Source organism: Saimiri boliviensis, chromosome 17, assembly GCF_048565385.1.
Source record: "Saimiri boliviensis isolate mSaiBol1 chromosome 17, mSaiBol1.pri, whole genome shotgun sequence".
NCBI classification, from domain to species: domain Eukaryota; kingdom Metazoa; phylum Chordata; class Mammalia; order Primates; family Cebidae; genus Saimiri; species Saimiri boliviensis.
In genome coordinates, this window is record NC_133465.1 from 66,477,276 (window position 1) to 66,495,174 (window position 17,899).

The following is a 17,899-nucleotide window of genomic DNA, read 5'->3' on the forward strand; positions in this document are numbered from 1 at the left end:
CCCCAGCCCCAGGTTTGGTGGAATTCAGCAAGGCATCCCTCTGCACCTAGGGAAGTGTCCCTTACGCGATCTCGGCTACTGAATCATGTCTCCTGTCCTCCCTGTTGGGGGTGTGGTCTTCGAGTCTCTCCTTGGGGAAGATCCCAAGGCCCTCTCCGCTTTTGGGTTCTCCTCCTCCCTGCCCAAATCTTTAACAGCTTCCTTTAACTATGGGCTGGGATTTTGTTGTGCTTTTTATTTTCTTCTCCAATTATGTCTTTTCTTTAATGGACCAAATTTTAATTAAATACTGCTCTGCCAGTTTCAGATAATGAAGATTAAAATGCATAAAACAAGCCTTGCGTAAAGATACAAACAAGTGTGGAACTGGAGGGCGGAGAGTGGAGGGGTGAGGCCCAGGGGTCTCTGGTGTGACATGTGGGGCTCTCCCCAGGAAGCCTGGCTCCACACAAGATGGGGTTCCTCGCCCTGATCTGGGGTTGGTGGGAGGGTGCCCCTCTCAGCTCTGCCAGTTCATCAAGTCCTCTGATTGGTTCAAGGTCCCAGAGGAGCCCCAAGGCTGTGCTGCTGAGCTCAGCACTCCTGTTTTGGGCCTAGGATTGACGAGGGAAGCAGCAGGACTCTGGGTCTGGACTTGAGGGAGGGAGGGAGGGTTCTGTGCCTCGTTCCTTCCTGTACTCCTGGGGTTACCCCAGAGCCTGGTTCCTGGTAGATAATCAACAACTACGTGTTGAAGGCATGAAGAAGAGAGTCCTGTTCTGGCCAGCCCTCCCTTCCACCCAGTGTGACAGCACACACACCTGTCACACAGGTGTGAGGTCACAGGTTTGAGGACACCCTGGCCAGTCCATGGTACAGGCTGATGACCCTGTGTGTGCCTGCCTAGGGGAGATGTGTGTTGGGGGGATTGTGGGCACAGGGCCATGTGGCCCTGCCATGGAGATGTTACCATCTAGTAGTGGACATGAATGGGGGTGTTCAAGCGACCTCCTGACTGCTGCAGCAAGGCCTCTGCACAGCGCCCAGGGTGGCCTGGGTGATTGATAGGATCCGGGTGGGCCTTGTCTGGACCAATTCCTTACCCTCTGGCTGGCATCGGGCCCTGCAGTGTCCATCACTGGTTCTCAAACTTCAGCATGCTGTGGAATCTTCAGGAGACTTTGCTTAGACAGCTTGCTTGTCCCACTCCCACAGTGTCTGACTCAGTCATTTGGGGTCTGGATCTGGCACTGGCATTTCCAAGGATTCTCAGGTGATGCCGACGGCTAGTCTGGGGACCACACTTTGAGGACTGCATCTGTTAATGAACCAGCTCTCTCAGGAGGCTAGAGCCCCCCCACCCCACTGCCTCACGCCTGAGTGTGCGTCATTCCGCCTCGTGGTTTTCCGTGTGGCTGTGGGCCAGCTCCCTGTAGTCGAGCTCTTTATCCTATAGTGAGTGGAGCCCTCCTGGGCCTGGGAGCTCAGCCCCCGCCCTTTCATTCTCCCTCGCCTCCTTCACTCATGTACTCACTCATAAAGCATTTGTGCAGCACGTACTTGGTGGAGCGCTGGGGCGTGATGGCGCTGCCTGCCCTTCTGACCCGCCTCCTTCCTCTCCGCAGGCTTTTTGTCCTGGGCATCGGCTTCTTCACTCTCTGCTTCCTGATGACCTCTCTGGGAGGCCAGTTCTCCACGCGGCGCCTGGGAGACTCACCATTCACCATCCGCACAGAAGGTACCTTGGGGGGCAAGGGGAGTGTGAGATGAGGGAGGGTGTTTGTGGGTCAGAGAGGAAGTGCCTCGGAGCCTAGCTCTGTTCCTGGCTTTCTGGCTACCCGGTAGGTGGATGTGAGCAGTGGGGGCCTGGGCTTGGGCTGTATGACCCTCAGTGTGCTTCGGCTCTGGTTTGGCAGTGATGATCAGGCCCCTCCTCTCAGGCTGGGCTGGGGCCTTTAAGCCAGCGTCTCCCAGGGCTCAGAAGAGGCTGCAATGTCGCTTCTATAGTTGGGTGTTGTGGGTAAGAGGTCTCTGGATATGACACCTGTCTCGTTGAGGCATACATATCCTCGCCTTTGGCCCAGCCTGTGGCCACAGTGGGGACAGGCCCAGCCCTGGGCTTAAATCAGGCGTCCCCAAACTACGGCCCCCTGAGGCCATTTATCCGGCCCCCCGCCGCACTTCAGGAAGGGGCACCTCTTTCATTGGTGGTCAGTGAGAGGAGCACAGTATGTGGCGGCCCTCCAACAGTCTGAGGGACAGTGAACTGGCCCCCTGTGTAAAAAGTTTGGGGATGCCTGGCTTAAATGTTTTATCTATGAGTTCTAGGGACACAGCTCCCCCTTCCCGGCCCCATCACTCTCTGCCCACACGATATTTGCAAGGCAATGGAATGGAGATCAGAGCATGGGCTTTTGGGGTCTGGTGGGTCTGGGCTTGCATCCTAGACATCACCTACCAGCTGTGTGCCTTTGGCCGAGTCACCTGCCTTCCCTACAGAGAAGGGCAGCAGTGACCTTCTGCAGAGATTAGATTGAAGGAGCTCACACGTGGACATCACCCAGCATGGTTGGAGCCACGTGGCATGAGAGGGACCAGCTGGGAGCCCTCCTCCTGAAGCTGGGCCTCGCCGTACCTCATCTCACCCAAGGAGGGGTGAGGGTCAGAACTAAGTCCTGACCCCTGTGTCACGGGGATTCTTCTGGTCACTGGTCTAAAGGAGGAACATGGGGTAGTGGGGAAACTGAGGCAAGTGGGTTTCTGGAGCTGTTCCAGGGCTGGCTCTGTGAGATTCCCCTGCCCCTTGGCAAAGTCTCTCCTTGAAGTCCACCTTCTTGAATTTGCAGGGCTTGGCTACCTGGCTCCCCGTTCCTGGCGATGAATATCGTAGACATCCCAAGTTGAATAGGTTGTCATCTGGGGTAGTTGCTGAGGGCCTCTTATTATGCCATCTGTCATCTCATCATTAGATTCATTGCTCTGGTTTCACATGCACTTCTTTAAACTTGCAAAAGCTCTCAGAAGGAATCTCACACTTATTAGTCATTCAAGCCTGAGTGTAAGTTAATTTATCCCGTCTCTGACTTGCAGAGATTTCTCAATCTCTTAGGCTCCAAATTTTCCTCTGGTAAATGGAGATGGTAATACCCACTTCCCAGGCTCATCTCGAGGCTATGCTAAGATAAAGCATGGGAAGGGGCCTCAGCAGCATCTGTCAAATGGCGAGCATTCCATCAATACTTAATGGATGTGTCAAGTCTGAAACGGGGGCACTGCAGCAAAGCGTGTTTACGAAAGAGGACCAGGGAGATGCCGGAATGTCTACGTGTGAGAGGCTGGGGATTGAGGTGGGCGGGGGTGGGATGGGGCAGTTGTGAAGGTGCACTGGAAGGGTGGCTTGGGGGAGGGCTGGTGGGAAAAGTGGTGTATGGGAAGATGGGCTGTAGACAGAGATTCATAAACTACCTGGGTGCCACCCTGGAAAGGGGATGTGCCCATCTGGGTGGGCTGCTACAGAGGCCTTGTGGAAGCTGAACCTCCAGAAAGGTCAAGTGTCTAAGAGGTGGGAGTTGGGTGGGGAGGAGGGATTTTTGATGGGGTTCTGGTTTTTCTGCTCATCTCCCTAAGGAGGTTGGAGAGTCAAGGCAACACACCTACCCCATGGCTCTGGCCCCATCTGGGCAGGATCAGGCTCGGTGGCCCAGAAATGCCAGGGGTGTGGGTGCTCTGTTGTGCTCTGTGCTGTGCAGTTTTGCCTGGGTATGGGGGTGGGGGTCCAACCCCAGCTGCGGGTCCGGGTCTAAAGATGGATGGAGGCACAGAGGCCAAGGTCATGCAGTTGGACTAGAGATGTGTGTGTGTGTGTGTGTGTGTGTGTGTGTGTGTGTGTGTGTGTGGTGAACAATCTATACAACAACCCAGATCAAGGAACAGAACATGATCAGCCCCCAAGTGTCCCCATGCTGCTTCACAGTCATTACTCACCCAAGGATGGTCGCGACCTGACTTCTGATCGCATAGAGGAGTTCTGCCTGTTTTTTGGACTTTATGAGAATGAAATCGTGTTAGGAGCTGATAGGGTTTGGCTGTGTCCCCACCTAGATCTCATCTTGAATCGTAATTACCATAATCTCCACGTCTGGTGGGGTGGACTCTGTGGGAGGTAATTGAATCGTGGGGGTGGTTACCTCCATGCTGTTCTTGTGACAGTGAGTGAGTTCTCACAAGATCTGATTTTTTTTTTCTTTCTCTGAGAGGGAGTCTCGCTCAGTAGCCCAGGTCAGAGTGCAGTGGTGCGATCTCACTGCAGCCTCCACCTCCTGGGTCCTGGTTCAAGTGATTCTCCTGCCTCAGCCTCCCGAATAGCTGGGATTACAGGTGTGTGCCGTCATACCCAGCTAATTTTTGTATCTTTAGTAGAGACGGGGTTTCACCATGTTGGCCAGGCTGGTTTTGAACTCCTGACCTCGTGATCCACCGCCTCGGCCTCCCAAAATGCTAGAATTACAGGCATGATCCACCATGCCTGGCCCTGATCTGAAGGTTTTATAAGGGGCTTTCCCCGTTTTGCTCAGCACTTCTCCTTCCTGCTGCCATGTGAAGAAGAACATGTTTGCTTCCCTTTCCACCATGATTGTAAGTTTCCTACAGCCTCCCCAGCCGTGCTGGACTCTGAGGCAATTAAACCTTTTACCTCTTTAAATTACCCAGTCTTGGGTATGTCTTTAGCAGCAGCATGAGAATGAACTCATACAGGAGTGTTCTTTTGTGTGTGGCTTTCCTCTCAGTAGCACCTGTGTGAGACTCACAGTCTTGTATGTGGTTGTAGTCATTTGCACTTCCTGTTTTCTTCTGCTGTTAGCCTCCCATTGTTTGAGTACACCACCATATTTTTATCCATCCTACCATTGGTGGGCATTTCGTTTCCAGTTTTGGGCTTTTGTGAACAGGGCTGCTATAAATATTTTAGTGCACATCTTTTGGTAAACACATGTAGTTATTTCTGTTGGGTATACCTAAGAGTAGAGAGTCTATGTGTTGTAACATTAGTTCTCAGACCAAGTTTATCCAAGCTGGTCTTTTTACATTTCCCAGGCCTCAAAAGCTGAGTGCCTGGAATACAGAACTAAAGTCTGGGAGAAGGAGGACAGACAAGAAAAGGGGCCGCAGAGAACCCGGGAGAGCTGACCCTGATCCAGTTTAGATCCAGATTCACAGGGTCCCCTGTATTTCTTTCTTTTTTTTTTTTGAGATAGAGTTTCCCTCTTGTTCCCAGGCTGGAGTGTAATGGCACGATCTTGACTCACAGCAACCTCTGTCTTCCAGGTTCAAGTGATTCTCCTGCCTCAGCCTCCCGAGTAGCTGGGATTACAGGCCTGCACCACCATGCCTGGCTAATTTTATATTTTTAGTAGAAATGGGGTTTCTCCATGTTGGCCAGGCTGGTCTCGAACTCCTGATCTCAGATGATCCACCTGCCTTGGCCTCCCAAAGTGCTGGGATCACAGGCCTGGCCAATTTCTTTCATACCCTTGGATGAAGCTAATTTGCTTGGGCAGACCCAAGGCAGGGACTCAGGCCTGAAAAGCAGTTTGCAATGTAGGTTTACCATCCTGACCCTGCAAGAGAAGCCCCTCAAACTCCATCCCCACACAGTGCCTGGGGCAGCCCTAGGAGATGCCCGAGGGAAGGACTGGGGCTGCGAGGGAGGTGCTTGGCAAATGCTTGGCTGAATCAGGCCTGGGGAGGGATCCTGGAATCCTGGGCCAGGGCTGGGTTGTTGGATAATACAGTTTGTTGCGCAAAAGAAATCTGTGGAGTCTAGATGACCCCAGAGTAGAATCAGAAGGAAACCCTCTAAGGCCCTGCTATTAAAAAATAAAAATCACTGGATTGGTCAACAAAACAATCTGCATACAAATGGGAAAAACAGTCTCTCCTCACCTGTCAAACTAGTGACAGAAGTGGGGTCCCACGTGGACAGCGGCTGCGAAGGGGCAGGGAGGAGAAGGCTTTCCTTGAAAAGGAGAGGAGGGCGCCATTCAGCCTCTTGTGGATGGTGGTCTCTGTGCGGGGCCTCCAAATTCTCCTCTGTGCCTGTTTATACTTCATGATAAACTCCGCTTAATTCGGGGATGAAATGTGACTGACATCTCATTCTGTATTCTGCACACTCATCTTTTTTTTTTTGAGTCGGAGTTTCGCTCTTGTTACCCAGGCTGGAGTGCAATGGCGCGATCTCGGCTCACCGCAACCTCCGCCTCCTGGGCTCAGGCAATTCTCCTGCCTCAGCCTCCTGAGTAGCCTCCACGCGCCACCACGCCCAGCTAGTTTTTTTGTATTTTTAGTAGAGACGGGGTTTCACCATGTTGACCAGGATGGTCTCGATCTCTCGACCTCGTGATCCACCCGCCTCGGCCTCCCAAAGTGCTGGGATTACAGGCTTGAGCCACCGCGCCCGGCCTGCACACTCATCTTAAAGATTCAGGAGAGGAGGCTGGATGGGGAATCATGACTCGGAGATCTGACTTCATTCCCTCTTGCTGCATTTGGGCCGGGCCTGGGTCCTGGAAAGGGCTTTCCAGCACTGCCCCCTCCCGGGCAGCTCTGCCCAACTTCCCACCCCAGGCCCTCCTCCTGTCTCCTGCCCTTCCAGCCCTTCTCTCCTCCGAGGGAGGGACTTGCTCTCCTCCTAAATTGACATCTGAGGTCTCCTTTCCCCTGTGGCTGCAGATAGGGCTGTGGGGCTGTTTCCTGCTCTCTGACTTGCCTTGAAGATATAGTGGTAGGAGGCCGGGCGCAGAGGCTCATGCCTGTAATCCCAGCACTTTGGGAGGCCGAGGCGCGTGGATCACCTGAGGTCAGGAGTTCGAGACCAGCCTGGCCAACATGGCAAAACCCCGTCTCTACTAAAAATACAAAAATTAGCTGGGTGTGGTGGCGCACGCCTGTAATCCCAGCTACTTGGGAGGCTGAGGCAGGAGAATTGCTTGAACCTTGGAGGAGGGGGTTGCAGTGAGCCGAGATCAGGGCACTGCACTCCAGCCTGGGCGACTGAGTGAGACTGTCTTGGGTTAAAAAAACAAAAAAGTAGTGGTGGGAACTGTCTTTTGGGAGGGTTCTGTAGGCTGGAGGTCCATGGCACAGCTGCGTGTGTCTACTGCATCCTCCCAGACCTCCCAGGCCTCCGTCAGGAATGAACCCGGGGAAGGCCTCCTGGCTCTGTGGATCGCTCTGGCTCTGGCCCTTGGTGCTAAGAGGCCCTGGGGCTCTTCTCTCAGGGGCGATGGATGGGGTCCAGGGCCCCAAGGGCTGAGGAAGAGCCTCATGTGACCTACCAGCAGTCTCTGCTGCCCGGAGCCCAGAGCTCCCGTGGCCTCAGCTGGTTTCTGTGGTGACCAAGTACAGAGAGACAAATGTACGCGTTTCTCCAGCTGTGCAAACACCAGGTCACAGCTCCCTTCTCAGTGCCAGGGGGGTCTCTGCTTTCTGGAGAGATGGGGGCTCATTCAATTTCCAATGGTAAAGGGTGGGGATGGGGACGCGAAAAGCGGGACGGAGGAGGATGGGAGGGACAGAGCGAGACAAAGAGCGTCTGCGGAGGGGCTGTGCCTCCATGGGTAATAAACACACCCCGTCTGTAAATGAGAGGATCTATTTGTATCTCCCGGCTCCCAGCTTTCCTTATTTATATGGAAATATGAAGGGAACATGTGCCTGCTCTGAGATGTATCACTGGGGCCTCACGTTAAATATATTTCAATTTAGCTGACGCCAAGAGTGGTGAAGTGACTCTGGGGAAGCGGTGTCAGCTTGCTCTGCTGACAGTCCCGGGGCTAATGGTGGCTTTCGGGGGAGTGGGTCACTGGGGGAGGGTCAGCCTGACCTGCTTCCTACCTGGGTACCCTACCCCCATTGTCTTTGGACATTTCTGGAGCAGAAAACGTGCCTGGTGCCCCGAGGACTCATTGGGAAGGGGTGGGGGCTGTCTCCCCAGGTCTCAGGGATTTCTGGGGTTTTCTTCCTTGCCACCTGCAGAAGATGGGAGCAGCTCCTGAGCCCCAGGCACTGGGGGGTGGGACTCTCACTGCCTCAGGTCCAGTCTGATGGGGTGGGGCTTGAACTACAGAACCGGGATCTGCCTCCATCGGGGTGGCCATCATTAAACCCAGGCTGCAATGACCCGTGCCTCTGTAAGTCCTCAGGGCTTTTGTTTGTTTGTTTGAGAGAGGGTCTCGCTCTGTTGCCCAGGCTGGAGTGCAGTGGTGTAATCACAGCTCACTGCAGCCTCAATCTCATGGGCTCCATCAGTCTTCCCACCTCAGCCCCCCAAGTAGCTGGGATTACAGGCACATACTACCCTGCCTGGCTAATTTTTGTATTTTTTATTGAAAGGGTTTTTTTTTTTTTCACGTTGCCCAGGCTGGTCTTGAACTCCTGATCTCAAGCGATCCATTCACCGTGGCCTCCCCAAGTGATGAGATTATAGGTGTGGGCCTCTGCACCCGTCCTGCTGCCAGCTTTTATAGGAGCGATTCTTTCCTTTCTCGTTTCTCTGGAGGCAATTAGGGGAAGACGCAGAAACGGAAGTCAGGGCGATAGAGACTCAGAGCTCAGCGAGTCTGAGCCCCCCGCGTTTAACATGAGGGTAAATTGAGGCCAAGAGAAGGATGGTGACCTGCCCACCCGTCTGGTCCATGGTAGAGTGGGTCTGGAGTCCAGGCTTCTGCCCTGCCCCCCTTGGCAGGGCCCAGGCCACCGTGCTGCTGCTTCGGCTCTGCTTTGTCGACTCTCAGGGGCCCCTGCAGCTTGAGGCCAGACCTCGTAGTCTTCGGCCCGCCAGCTGTTTCCCAGCCTGCGGAATGGGGCTGGGAGCGTGGGGTGTGGGTGGAGAGCTGTGACTGAGAGGTGTCTGGGAGGGGCTCAGGCAATGGGCAGGGGCAGAGGAAGCTTGGGGTGAGCTTGGAGAGTGGGACCAGTAGAGCAGCAGGCAGGGCACCAGGCCCGAGGCGCTCCAGCGAGCACAGAGCCACCCCAAAAGCCGTGCTGTGGGCTCAGCACTGCCAGGGTGCTTCGTCTGCAGGAGCGAGCTGCTTAACAGGCTCTGTGGTCAGTCAGGCCTGAGAGCTCTGGCCAGGGCAGAACCACGATGTTCCAGCTGTGGCCTGCTATTCCATTTTTCATCTCAGTCCTTTGGAGAAGGGGCTACTCCAGCCCGCGCTATGAGCGACAGCCCGCCAGGGCTGTCCAGTGAGGCTGGGCAGGCTGTGCACTGCACAACTCCATGACACCCTTTAGGTGGTCAGGGGACCACTGGTGTCCCCAGGAGTTGTGCAAAGCAGTGACCAGGCAGGTCATCTGGTGTCCTCCTGGTTTTTAGCTAAAATGATGGGAATCTCTTCGTTGACTCCAAGCACTGGTTGCAAGCTCGGCGTTGAATTTGGCTGATGGGCTTGGGCAGGCGTCTCCGAAATAAGAGTGATCTGAAAAAGCAAACCATTGACCCCAACTCTGGGAAGCCCCCTGCTCTGGGAAGCTGAAAGAGAGGGAGCCGTCTGTATCCTGTTTGTTTCATCCCACTCCTTTGGAGAAGGACTCCAGCCCAAGCTATGAGCGATGGCTCACCAGGGCTGCCAGGATTAACCGACTGACTGTGTGAGTGTGTGGGGAGGGCTGGAGAGGCTGGAGAGACCTGGGTTAGTCTCGTTTAATGCTAGAATGAAATTTCTAGCTGATTTTTTGAAAATCCACTCTTTTCTGAGAGGGACTTGTGGGGAAGTCCTTTGCTGCTTCAGCTCTTGGGGTGGGGAGGGAATATGCCCATTTTCTCCAATACCCAACCCTACCTGTGAGCCTTCTCACTGACCCCCGCTTCCATTCATTCGTGTTCTTCAGAGCCAGGAACACTATGTCTTTTTTTTTTTTTTTTTCTTTTTTGAGATGGAGTCTTTTTCTCTCTGTCGCCCAGGCTGGAGTGCAGTGGCACAATCTTGGCTCACTGCAACCTCCGCCTCCCAGGTTCAAGCAATTCCCCTGCCTCAGCCTCCCAAGTAGCTGGGATTACAAGTGCATGCCACCTCGCCTGGCTAATTTTTGTATTTTTTTTTTTTAGTAGAAACAGGGTTTTACCATGTTGGTCAGGCTGGTCTTGAATTCCTGACCTCATGATCTGCCCACCTCAGCCTCCCAAAGTGCTAGGATTACAGGCATGAGCCACCTCACCTGGCCGGAACTCTGTGTCTTTAAAGAAACTGCAGCTTCTCCTCTTTTGCAGCCTGAGCCTGGCTGGTGTTTCCAAGGTGCGTGAGTGGTCCCTCCCCAGCTTCTGTGGGCTCCCTTCTGACCTCAGGCAGGCTCAGCTGTCAGGGGTGCCCAGCCAGTGTGACTTATATCAGGGTGGGACTGCAGCAGCGGTGACTGGGGCTGGCTGCAGCCAGGTAAGAAGGGCGGAAGCAAAGCAGAAGTGTGAGAGCCGCCGTGGTGATGCGGGGGCCGCCGCCCAGCCAGCGCCTCTGCACCCTCTCGCCTCTCCCTGCTCTGCCTCTGCTCAGTGGCCTCTCTCTCTCGTCACCTTCCTGGTGCTGTGACATTGGTCTGCAGACGGGGCCTGGAATTCTTGCCTTGAGTTGGGGATGCTGAGGCTCAGAGCCATCCGACGACTGTGTGCTGGTCACACGAGAGTCAGAGGGCGGAGGCCGGTGAGAGCTCACGCAGTGCCTGCCTCCTAGCCCTGTCTGTCCCTCTGAGCCGGTGTGTCCAGGCTCCTTCTTCCCTGAGAAGTGGATGCTGGTGGTGCTCACACCCTCGGCCCTTACAATTCCGGTGCACACGGACCAGACTTCCAGCTGCCAGCATCTGTGTGGCCTTGCCTGGAAGTTTCCTTTAGCCACCCCATGGTGGGGCGGGGAGGAGGAGTGGGGAAAGTGCCGGAGAAGGTTGGTCTCTGGAACAGAGCAGCCCTCACCCAGAGACTGGTGGGAGAAGGTGTCTGAATGTCCCAGTCCCCTCGACCCCCCCAAGTCGTGGTGACTGCAGCGTGCTCTCCACGGTCTCGGGCCTCCCCTGCAGTGCTGAGCTTGGGCCCCCGGCTGGTAACATGCCTAACATGCTGGGCAGTGCAGCTTTCCCTGCTTCCCTGCTTCCCTGTCTCTCTTCACCACTCTCCTGCTGGGGTTTCCATCAGCTCTTGGTTAAACTACTTAACCGTCAAACCCTTGTCCCAGGTGTGGCTTCTGGGGAGCCCAACCCATGGCATCCTCCACTGGGCCCCTAGACCGGCAGCCTGGGAGCGTGGAAGGTTTGTGTCCCCAGGTGACTTGGCTCATTTTGGGGGAGTGCTTTCAAGCCCGACCCATGGTGGTTTACAAGGAGCCGAGTTGGGGATTTTAGTGCCTAGAGCCCAGCTCCCTATGGACTGTTTGGAGGGGCAATGTGACGCCTTCAGATTTAATTAAAAAGGAAGGCGAGAACTCAGTGCTGCACACTGGCACGTGCGGCACTAATGATCAGAAATGATGAGCAAGGAAGCCGTGGAGGCTTGCAGGCTGCCTAATGGGATCTTGGTCGAAGCGCCTCATTTTCATTTAATTCTGTTCTTCACAAGGTCTCCCCTGCCCAGGCTGGGAGCAGAGGGAAGAGCAGCCGCCTCGGCCCTAGGGAACCTGCCCTTGTCAGTCGACCTTTGGGAACCCAAAGACCAGCTTGAGATTCAGGACACATGCATTATGGTTTCCTACTGGAGGGTCCAGGAAAAGGGGATGGGGAAGAGACGGGGTCAGGGCCCAGAGACTGGACAGGAGGGCCGGGGAAGCCACAGGGCCTTGGGCCCCTGAACACAGGCTTCCAATTGACCCACAGCTCGGATCCATGGGGGGCAAGGAAAGTGCAGATTCCCGGGCCCCGGGCCCCAGAGAGTTGAATTGGCAGATCCAGACCAAGGCCCGGAAATCTGAATTTTAACAGCCTGGCCAGAAGATTCAGATGCTGCTGGGCAATTGGCCACCCTTCTGGGAACCCTGATCTAGAAGTTCCACCTGGGGCTTGTGTTGGGGGTCCCAGGGCTTTTGCCCCAGTGCTGGGCCTTCCCTGCCATCTCACGGACATGAGGGTTGTTGGGGCCCAGGGCACCTCAAAGATGACATCTAAAGCTCCATTTTACAGTTGACAGAATTGAGGCCCAAAGGGCTTAGGAAATGATCCCAATGTCTCATGGCTGGTGGGGAACAGGGCTGCCCAGGGTTCTGCAGTCCACGATGAGAGCCATGATGCTGTTCTCTGCACCACAAAGCAATGCAGCAAAGGGGTCAGAAGTGCCTGGGAAGATGGGGGTGAGGCTGGGGTCTGGGGTTGGTGTTGGTGTTGGGGCTTTGGGGCCAGCTTTGTCTGAGATGCCGCAGCCTGGACACCAGCTGGCCTCAGGCGGCCTCCAGGCTGCTCGGGCCTCCCCTAACCATACCCACACTCTGCCCACAGTGATGGGGGGCCCTGAGTCCCGCGGTGTCCTGCGCAAGATGAGCGACTTGCTGGAGCTGATGGTGAAGCGCATGGATGCACTGGCCAGGCTGGAGAATGGCAGCGAGCTGCACCGAGCCGGCGGCGACCTGCACCTTCCTGCAGACAGGTGAGGGGACGTGGGGAGGAGGTGCCCGGAGCTGGGGATTGGTGGCATCTGCCACTCTGCCCAGGGTGCTGCCCGCCATCTCGTTTTGTGAATCTGGAGAAAATTTTGATCACACGATAATACAGTCCAGAGCGCATTTCTACCACCCAAATTTAATAACCGTTAACATTTTGTTGCATTTGTGGCCTGTTTTCCTCTTTAAATAAAACATCACAGATGAAAACTGAAGGGCCCTTTAACAACTTCTCCCTAGAGACAAGTGCCTCCCTGAAACTGATGTTTTTCCAGTCCGTTCCAAGCACATTTGCACATATGTTTAACACACACACATTATAAATGCACAGTGTGTGATTTTAACAAATCATGTAAGTGGCATCTCACAGTACATATTCTACTGCCTTTTTTTTTTTTTTTTTTTTTTTTTCTGTCACCCAGGCTGGAGTGGCGTGATCTTGGCTCACTGCAACCTCCACCTCCCTGGTTTAAGCAATTCTCCTGCCTCAGCCTCCCGAGTAGCTGGGACTACAGGCATATGCCACCACACCCGGCTAATTTTTATATTTTTAGTAGAGACAGGGTTTCACTATGTTGGCCAGGCTTTCAAACTCCTAATCTTGTGATCCGCCTGCCTTGGCCTCCCAAAGTGCTGAGATTACATCTACTGCCTTTAAAAAATTTTTAAAAATTGTTTTTTGAGACAGTCTTACTCTGGGCTGGAGTGCACTGGCACCATCTTGACTCACTGCAACCTCCGCCTCCCAGGTTCAAGTGATTCTCGTGTCTCAGCCTCCTGAGTAGCTGGGATTACAGGCATGCACCACCACACAGGTTAATTTTTCTGTTTTTCAATAGAGATGGGGCTTCACCATGTTGGTCGGCTGGTCTTGAACCCCAACCTCAGTTGATTCACCTGCCTTAGCCTCCTAAAGTACTGGGATTACAGGCGTGAGCCACCGGGCCTGGCCCTTCCTTTCCTTTTCTTTCTTTTTTTTTTAATGATGATTTTGAGCTCTGTGTTGAGGGGCATGTGTGGATACTAATGTATCCCTGGCCATTTTTGCCAAGTAGAATTTCTGGTTTGTTTATTCTAAATATTCTCCTACTTTGGCCAGGATATCTGAGAGCCCAGAGTGTTGCTGCTCTTCTGTGAGCACCAGCAGCATCTCCAGAGACGCATGTGGTATGCCATCTAAGTCATGTGTCCTAGGTGTATAGGCATCTCCTGGCCCTCAGGGAACAGGAGTGCGTGAGGTCAGGCTGCCCTGACTGGGAAGCCCTGGTCCCTAGAGGTGGGTGTGGAAGGAGGGGGCTTTGACCCCACCCTATTCAAGGGAGAATGAGCTCCGCTTTCCGTCTTTTACGTATTGGGGTTCTTTGTGAGATCGATGTGCTAAATGTATTCTAGCTGCTAAAAATTAAGCTTGAAATGAACTTTTAGACAATTTGCAGAAAAGCTATTTCTCAGCCAACGTGTGTGATGAAAAGCCAAAGCTCCAGGCATTTCTAAAGTACGGAGTTGGGAGAAATAGAGGAAAATGATGACCCACAGGAGGTTGCTGTGCCCACGGGAACTTGGAGGAACGCCTGCCTGAGTCAGGCCTGAAACACGGTGGGCCCATGTGGACTGCTGTGGGATCCTGTGCCACGTGGCCTGTGGTGCTGGGCTGCTGGCTGCCGGGCCAACCTCTAACTGGCCTTGCCGACTGAGCGAACGTCCTGGATGCCTGGCAGGCCAGCCTGGTGTGAGCATCATTACCCTCACATCAGCTGACATTTACTCAACGTGCACCGAGCACCTGGCATGGTTCCTACTGCGTAAGCTCCGTGATTTTACCCATCTCACAACCGTCTTATGGTTTAATCTTTAATGAATGATTTAAATCTTTACTCTCCCAGGGGAGGAAACTTTATTCTCCCAGAGGAGGAAACTGAGGCACAGAGAAGTTCAGAAACTCACCCAAAGTTGCACAGCTGTGAGCGGCTGGACCTGGCTTTGGGTTCAGGCCGACTGGCCTCACAGCCCACTTTTCTAAGCACTGTGCTCTTGATGATTCATTAAACATGTGGTTATGTGTGGTATGGTTTTCGTCCCTTTTTAAGAGGTTTTATTAATTTATTTATTTTGAGACGACGTCTTGCTCTGTTGCCCAAGCTGGAGACCAGCAGTGGCGAGGTCTCAGGTCACTGTAACGTCTGCCTCCTGGGTTCAGAGGATTCTCCTGTTTCACCCTCCTGAGTAGCCGGGATTACAGGTGCCCAGCATCATGCCTGGCTAATTTTTGTATTTTTCGTAGAGACAGTGCTTTGCCATGTTGGCCAGGCTGGTCTTGACCTCCTGACCTCAGGTGATCTGCCCACCTTGGCTTCCCAAAGTGCTGGGATTACAAATGTGAGCCACTGTGCCTGTCCTCTGAGAGTTTTCTTTCTTTCTTCCTTTTTTTCTTTCTTAAGAGTTTTCCTATCAATTATTTCATGAATCAGAAAAAAAAAAATCCTTCGTTAGATCTTGCACTGTCATGTTTTTGGTCTGGAAAATGTAAGCACGAAAATTGCGGTCCGGGAACGGAGGATGTAAAGTGATACCGACGTGAAGTGTCTGGTGCGGTGCTCGGCTCACAGTGGGGTTCGTCGCCCCCAGGAAGCCAGGTCTCCTTGGCAGGCTCCACTGCATCAAGGCGATTTCACCTTCCAGGGATTTAGCACCTGATAGACGGGATGAAAGAGATCTACCCATGCCCTGGGGAGGGTCAGGGCTGCAGGTGCTGGGGGCACAGTGATGAGCCTGAGAGCGCCTTGTCCTCATCTTCTGGAGGGGGAGACAGGGAATCACCAGGAAGAAGCAGCAAACAGGATCATTTCAGATCCGGAGCCATGCTCCAGACACTGGAGAGTGAGTGACTGGGAAAGGGGCTGCCTGTGCTAACGGTGGTCTGGAAGGCCCTCCCGAGTCTGTGATATTTGAGCCTGAATCTGAATGAAGGGGAGGTATCAGTGGCAGGTGAGGAGCTGGGAGCAGAAAACATGAGGTGGAGAGAGCAGCAAGTGCGAAGGCCCCGGGGTAGGAACGAGCTTGTTCTGTTGGAGGGAAAAAACCAACAGGGAGACCGGGCATGGTGAGGGGCGGGAGAGCTCCGTGGGGCCAGGTTATGGGCTTCGTTGGCCATGGGATGCCATTCCAAGAGCCATGGGAAGTTACTGGATTTATTTATTTATTTATTCATTCATTTTTGTTATTATTATATTTTGAGTCTAGCTCTGCCACCAAGGCTGGGGTGCAGTGGCAGGATCTCAGCTCACCGCAGCTTCCGCCTCCCAGGTTCAAGCAATTCTGCCTGTCTCCTGAGTAGCCGGGACTACAGGTGTGTGCCACCATGCCCAGCTAATTTTTGTTTTTGTTTTTTTTTGAGACAGAATTTTGCTCTTGTTGCCCAGGCTAGAGTGCAATGATGCAATTTCGATTCGCCACAACCTCCACCTCCCGGGTTCAACTGCTTCTCCTACCTCAGCCTCCTGAGTTTCTGGGACTACAGGCATGTGCCACCACACCCGGCTTATTTTTTGTGTTTTTAGTAGAGAAGGAGTTTCTCCATGTTGGTCAGGCTGGTTCTGAACTCCTGACCTCAGGTGATATGCCCGCCTCGGCCTCCCAAAGTGCTGGGATTATAGGTGTGAGCTACCGTGCCCGGCCTACTGGATTTATTTTTTAAAAAGATCGCCCTGACTGCTATGTGAAAACTGGATTAACAGGGTGGTAGGAGGGGAAGCATCAAGGCTGTGGTGGGGATGCAGAGTGCCGGCAAAGGGACCTGAGCTTCCCCGGAAACCCCCTGGGGCAGGAGGCCATTTTCCTGTCTGTGTGCACGGATCCCTCTTCTCTGACACTGTGTGCCCTCAGATCCAGCCCCTGTCCCCTGGCTCTGTCTTTCTCCCTTGGGCCCAGCCGCTTGCCCCTCTCATTCTTTCAGCTTTCCTGTCTGTCCCCAGCTGTGCAGCTGATGCAGCCGCTGTCCGCAGGCTGTTCCCCAGGTCAGGAGCAGGCCTTGGTGGTCTCTGCTGAGGATATTGCCACAGGCAGCAGAGCTGAGGGGCCGGTGGACCTCGGGTCCAGGTCTGTCTTCTTAAGCTGGGGATGCTATTGCCGGCACATCCTAGGTCTCTGATTTTTTCCAGTCCTGGCCTGTCCCTCCCTCCCCTGCCCTGCCTTTTGTCTCCTCCTGGGGAAGGAGGGAACTTGTATGGGGAAGGGGGACATGCGCCACCTCCCAGCTCCCTCCTGGGAAATAGCAACCATCCATCACAACCGGCAGAGCCCATCACACCCACAGGCAGAGCCATCAGTTTCAGGGACACTGTGGTTACTGGTTTCAGGGAGAAAAACGGTGGGTGTGTCCAGGGCCTGTGAAAGCTGCTCACTCTCCCCTCCCCTCACGTGCAGACGCTGCTGCCCGCTCCCCACCCTCAACCTGACTCCAGGTTTACCAACCTGCAGCTAGACCAGCAAAAATCCTGCAGGAGTGCCTGCTGCTGTGTTTCCAGAAAACTCTCGGGTACCTGCACTTGGATTCTCCACTTAGAGATTTCCTGTGGCTTAAAAAACACCTCCAGCCGGACGCGGTGGCTCACGCCGTAATCCCAGCACTTTGGGAGGCCGAGGCGGGTGGATCACAAGGTCGAGAGATCGAGACCATCCTGGTCAACATGGTGAAACCCCGTCTCTACTGAAAATACAAAAAATTAGCTGGGCATGGTGGCGTGTGCCTGTAATCCCAGCTACTCAGGAGGCTGAGGCAGGAGAATTGCCTGAACCCAGGAGGCGGAGGTTGCAGTGAGCCGAGATCACGCCATTGCACTCCAGCCTGGGTAACAAGAGCGAAACTCCGTCTCAAAAAAAAAAAAAAAAAAAAAACACCTCCACTGCTCTTCTCCAGCCGTTTCCGGAGCTCCTGGGCTGCCGCCTTCCACTCATGGCTGGTGTGTCCTCGGGGAAAGTGAATTTGCGATTTTAGCCCTAGGAAAACGTAGTTAGGGAGGTGGATTTGCTGCGAACGGCATCCTATTATGTATCCTAAAGCCAAATAGTAATGATCTTTGAATTTTCCATAAGGCCATAACCACTGAAACTTGAGGCTGTCTGGATTGAGGAGGTCAGTCCATATTTGTTGAATGCCTACTGTGTGCAGAATCTGGGCTGGAGGTTTGAGAGCAGGTGGAGGACAGAGAAGAGACAGAATTCTGCTGCGTGCCCGGTGCCCAGCCTGGCCAGTGGCTCATGGGAGTGGGGCAGACACGGGCAGCCTTGAG

At 53.9% G+C, this 17,899-nt stretch overlaps 1 protein-coding gene across 2 annotated transcripts in view; it reads left to right on the plus strand.

Annotated features, from left to right (window-relative positions):
- Positions 1-17,899, plus strand: part of MGAT5B (alpha-1,6-mannosylglycoprotein 6-beta-N-acetylglucosaminyltransferase B) — an 84,066-nt gene that overhangs the window by 2,880 nt on the left and 63,287 nt on the right. The window contains exons 2-3 of one of the 2 annotated variants that reach the window (XM_074389005.1): positions 1,605-1,717; positions 12,451-12,598. In XM_074389005.1, coding sequence (XP_074245106.1) covers positions 1,605-1,717; positions 12,451-12,598 — 261 coding nt within the window. Of the gene's footprint in view, positions 1-1,465; positions 1,718-12,450; positions 12,599-17,899 lie in introns of those variants that run through there. The other variant, XM_074389004.1, reaches the window with a different exon arrangement.